General features: G+C 42.0%; 1 protein-coding gene across 1 annotated transcript; it reads right to left on the bottom strand.

The window, feature by feature from the left end:
* Positions 1-778: 778 nt before the first annotated feature.
* Positions 779-4,638, bottom strand: LOC146487264 (SE-cephalotoxin-like). Its single transcript, XM_085085478.1, has 2 exons — positions 3,158-4,638; positions 779-3,110 (listed from the first exon to the last, which is right to left on the bottom strand). Exons 1-2 carry the CDS (start codon positions 4,459-4,461, stop codon positions 1,181-1,183), a joined length of 3,234 nt encoding a protein of 1,077 aa, XP_084941604.1. The 5' UTR covers positions 4,462-4,638; the 3' UTR covers positions 779-1,180.
* Between the last annotated feature and the right edge of the window lie 946 nt (positions 4,639-5,584).

The raw sequence follows: 5,584 nt of genomic DNA, 5'->3' as shown, positions 1-5,584 counted from the left end.
TGTCGTCTTCGTCTTTTTTTTCTTGGTATTATAGCGGTTTAGACAAATGGTTCAGTGTAGTCTCTCTTGCGCTCGGAACGTCCGATACGAAGGTTGATCACGCCACAACTCTCGTTAGAAATGCATCCTTTTGTATGTTCATTTTGTTTCAGTTTCAAGGCCTATCTTACCTTCGGATTCCGAAAGACATACCAAACAAACTTCTGTAGTATCTCTATTCCATCTGCGCTCGAAAGTTGAATCCTTCGGAAACAAAAACTCTAACCGATTTGTTTCCGTGATCGTCTATTTTGCATTTGGGATTGCTACAAGAAACGAACCAAGAAACACTAGACCTCTCTCGTTCGGAATAAAACCAGCGATCTGAAAAACTTGCTGTTTAAGAGCTTATCGGCTAAATATTCTCTCTGTGAGCTTGTACTCGCAGGCAAATTATTTTTTGTTTATCCTAAAACGCCTCGTTTTGATGCCTAGTGCCAGTTTTTTCCCGCGCATCCGCCATTTGTGAATACGGTGTATAAGACAGCGTTATTAATAGTTTGGTGTTTTTGCGAAGTCGTTACTTTTTAAAAGCGCTCTGCCATTTTTCTCCCCGACGCACGAAAACTACGAATATCGCAGGATATCTGTTATGTGCGGACGACGTATATTGAGTTCACCATGACCATATTTGGGCAGTGTCACAATGCGTTGAATAATAATCTACAATGTCAGCCATATTTTCACATATGGTCACTGTAGTGATCCTAATCCACGTAGATAAACACTGATTTTTCGCAACAACAGTTTAATCATACTTCAAGTTAGCACTTTATGTCACAAAAGCCCATAACTGTACCTAGCGAGTCTATACTAAGCGCATAGGACAGTTAACTTCACAGTTTCTTGCGCTTAAAGATTTATTTAGCCCAAATACGAACGCTATGTTACCCGTTACACTCTTGAAATATAAAGATACAATAATCATTTGGCGATCAAATGTACCTTATACGATACGCGATCTCTCATTACATCCTTTCTTTTGCACACATAACAGCCAAATTTAATAACACCCAAAATATCGAACTCACAAGCCCTATTCCAGTTATTTGTTCACTGAGCCATAGTCTGGCCTTAAATGTCCTTCTAAATTCATCGTATCAGTTCAGCTGATGAAACGAAAATGCCGTCTGCATGACATCTAGCGAGCAAAAATGCTCCAACTTTCCCAGCCGCAACGGCTCTTGTCCTCCGCGTTGATGTGAATGCCAGGGCATGTCCGAGTCCTGATGTCGTCATCGTCTCCACTTAACCAATATCCGTTTCCGTTCTTGATAGAGTACTGTATGAAGACGTTGTCACCCTTCTGTATTGGCTTTCCTCGGCAGCCATATCTGGTGTCGCCTGAGCAACTGCCTAGACGTTCGGGTGAATGTATCCAGAATGTTTCTCCGCGACAGTTTTTTGTATCTGAAGAATCCCAACTACCGTAACCGGGACAATTCCTCGTACGACAAGGATTTCCACTGCCCCAGCAGCTCAGCCAGTGGCCCTTTCCGTAATAAAGAGCTACTCGATCACCGCTTCGAACAGGTTCGCCGTAACCATAATTGGTCAAATACAACCTGAATGTTTCACTGGGACATGAATTCCAGTCGTTGCCCGTCATTTCGCTACCAGGACACCCTCGAAGTTCGCATTGGTCAACGTCGCAGTTGACAGTACACCAACAGCTCACCCACTGATTTTTGTGAGAGTTACTTCGTAAGGCTACAAGGTCGCCGGAACGAACGAAGTTTGGACATCGATATCTGCTTTCGTCATCGTTGTTCTTACAATCATCATTTCCATTACAAAGCCAACTTTTTGGGATGCATCTACCATTGGAACATTTAAACTTCCCGTACTGATCAGAACAGCAATCTTGGGTCTCGCAGGCTGAAGTTTTGTAGTTCAATCCACCCTGGTCTCTTTTACAGTCGTCGACATTGTTTGTACCTAAGCAAGGTCTGTAACTGTATTTGACTCCTCCATCACAAGTCTTGGAACAGCGACTCCAACCTCCAAAATCTCCCCAAACAAATTTACATTTTGGTAGAGAGTCCCATTTCAAGGCGTTATCAATCTTCTTGCAGGTTACTCGACTTGGAGTCGATTGTCTCTGTTTGTCGCACTGTAAAGTCATAGTCATTCCCTCGAAAGTCAATTGGTCCTTGCACGAAACAGCCGCACCATTCACACTTAAAGCGCCACAGCTGTATTTCTTCCAGTATTTGTGGTAGTCCTGTTGACGATTTTTAAAGACGTTGCGGATGTATTCGGCCTCGCTTCGGAACTTGGTTCGGAGATTTGCCGTCGTGCCCATTGTTTGCAGCAACCATTTTTTATGTAGTAACAGTGCTTCTCCAAGAGCCTCGTCCAATTGAGCCAAGTTGTCTCTGAAATTCCTGATGTCTTCATTGTACCGCGCAGAACAGCCGCCTCCGTTTTGACTTACGTATTCACGTTTATACGTATTGTAAATGTCCTTTCCAGGGGTATCTAAAGTACCTTGACCGAGGATCATCTTCTTTAATCTGTTCTGTAACTCAAAGGTTGTAACAGTTTGCAAATACTTATGGATTTTCTCGCCAAACTGATCAAACGTCAATTCGTTCTTCTGCAGTTTTGCATAGAGATCGGCAATATCTTCGGCGTTGTAAATGATCTTTGAATGTTGGATGATGTTATTCGTGTGAGCAAAGGAAGCCTTGATCTTCTGCAATACGACGTCTAACTTCTGAGACAAAGACCTGATGGAAAAGAATACATCCACAGCAGTTGGAACGCCATTTACCACGTTGAAAGTTTTTCTCAATTCGGACATCAGATTTTCAATGGTGTCATCAAAGTCTAATCTTTTTTCACAAGATACCCCTTCATAGTCTCTCTCACAGATACACTGGTGTGTTGTCGTAAATGGTATTTGCTTACATTGGCCATGACCACTACACTTGTCAGCTCGACAAACGTCGTAATTGGTATTGACTGCTGATGCAATAAAGTCCCAGTTTTGGACCTCCTGTTTCACGCGATCAACACATCTTTCGTACATGCAATCGGGATGATTCCTGTTAGAACACTTGGAGCATCTTACATAGGCATTATTTTTAGGACCGTATATGAACTATGGGCAACTTCGTATGGAAAGTCAACAACCTTTTCTAAAGTAGAACTTCCACACCTCTTTTTATACAGGATGTTGTCAGCTGCGTAGATGTAGTCTGAATTGCATCCGTCGCATCCTTTGAAAACCAACAGGGTTTTGGCTTGCTTGATTTCAATACAGCTTGTGGACGATTTGGTGTTCTCATAGACAACGAGATAATCTTTGACTTTATCAGGGTCCGATTTGTCTTCCAATTTAAAATACGTACTGCCACGCCTCTCAAGGCTACGAATCGTTGAAATATCATCTTTGACAGCTGCCACAGCCCATGTGTACCAGGGGTACTTGACTTTAAGTTCAATGAAGATGGCTCGAACGATGTTTTCCTGCGCAGATCCTTTCATTTCCTTCAAAATCTTGTTGGCATTCTTCTTCGCATTGTCAAGGGAGTTGCTTCTGCAGTGCCAGACTCGATCATCAAACGCTCGGCGAATCTTAAAGAAGTAAGTCTGAACATCTTTGAATCCCTCAGTGGCTCTTACTCCGTCACCTTTAAAGTAGTAGTAAGTGAGCTTCTGTTGGGCAGCGCTGGTCATTATGTTTTTGATTAGGATCATTAGTTCAGACAGCTTTGTGATATCGCAGCCAAATTCAGCAATGAAGCTATCAAAGATGTTACGTTGGGTTATTCCTTCTGGTAGAGCTGCCATTCTGTAAAGGTTCTGCAGGTTTCCATCCAAGTCGTTGTTCTCGTAATAATTGACGTATTCTTCGGCGAGTTTCACTTGGTCTATCCTTCTGGTTTTAGTCCCCATTGCTTTGCGAATATCAGATAGTTTCTTTGCTCCGTTCCTGGACGCATACTCCCACTTGATCCAGGCAGACAAGAAGGTGTTGAATGCACTATTCGCCTTTATGGATTTCTCCATTTCGTCAAGTTTCTCGTCCAGACGATCCAGCTTGGCATTGACCTCCTTGAAGCGTTCGTTTATCAAGTTCGTGATGACTTCCAGCTCGCTGGGCATGAAAAAGGTAAAGATAAAGCTGGCGATTGTGGCTGCACCCTGTACTGCTTTGAGGGCTTTGCCAACCTTGGAACCGAACTTGGCTAATTTCGTCTGCTTCTCTAGTAGTTCCAAGCTACCCATTTGATCCGAAACCTTCAGCGCATCTTTGATGGCTTTCGCCGCTGCCTTATTTTCTTCTTCAATGGCACTAATGGCAAACTGAGCCGTAGATACTTTGGCCTGCTCACCAGGGTCCAACTCGGAACTACTTGTAAAGAGAAACCATGAAACCCACAGTATTGCTGCGAACCAAACCACACGCCTCATCGTGGTGATAAGGAGACAGTTATACTGTAGAGGAAAAACGAACACGTCATTAAACCTTATTCAAACAACCAAAGTAATACGCTTGGCAAGATGGATAGACAACGACTCAATTTGTTACATCCCGCCGCACCCGATCCGGAAGGGTAGTTAAGAAACGTGGGAGTCGACTGGACTTATGACTATGATTAACCCTTTCCTACCCAAGCAAGGTAGCTTTGTACGTAACGTGTCCTTGTTTGCAACTTTGTAGCTCGTAAATCGAAAGTGTTGTAATCTCGCTGGGACGTCATAATGTGTATATCGATGTCTAATGGCCATTAAAAGTTGTGTTAAAGAGGAAAGCTGTGTTTTGTCAAGTTTTGTAACACAGTTTTCACACTCGGAAGATGGACGTTTCTCGACGAACGGATCTTCTAAGACGGCAAGTCGTTTTCGTGTGAAGATGGACACGAATTTGCCCGTAACATTTGTTTTGATTCGCAAACTAAACTATCTAAAACTTCAGATGTGTTCAAACCCATGTGCGATCCGTTCCTTTTTCAAGGTATAGGACTACTTATCCCTCTTCAATGCGACGAATTCTTCGCCTTTAGAGTTGTCTATTAGTTTTCCGTCATCTACTTTGGAAACGTCCGTCAACAGCGACAGATAATCAAATGTTTGATCCAATAAATGATGTAGGACGTTAAATTAGCGAAGTTTCTAAAAAAAATATTTGTTATATTCAAGGAGTCTGGGCAAATGCGAAATGAAAACCTTTTCTGCAATATAATTTGTTTTTATTATGCAAGACGCTGAGCCACAAATTAAGCGAGAAATTTATAATTAAATTTGAAAATTGAACATCTTAAGCTGATGACTGAGTTACAACATTCCAGTTAATAAAATATATTTTTTAACCAGCAAATATTTTGCCATAAGATTTTTGCCTCTAGTTTTGAATTGGAATTTTTTTTTACCTTTAGCCAAATATTAGCTTTCAAAAACATTTTGAACGTGCGAGATGAACCTCGATTAGCGTTTAAACGTGGATTAGCGTTAATCGGCCTTCGAATCGACAACAAAATCGAATCTCGTTGGGCTACAGAATTATTTAAGTGACCACGATTTTCTATTCAGTGTT

The sequence above is a fragment of the Pavona decussata genome, unplaced genomic scaffold (genome assembly GCF_977016875.1).
Source record: "Pavona decussata unplaced genomic scaffold, jaPavDecu1.1 SCAFFOLD_16, whole genome shotgun sequence".
NCBI lineage: Eukaryota > Metazoa > Cnidaria > Anthozoa > Scleractinia > Agariciidae > Pavona > Pavona decussata.
This window is presented reverse-complemented; position numbering and strand designations above follow the sequence as displayed.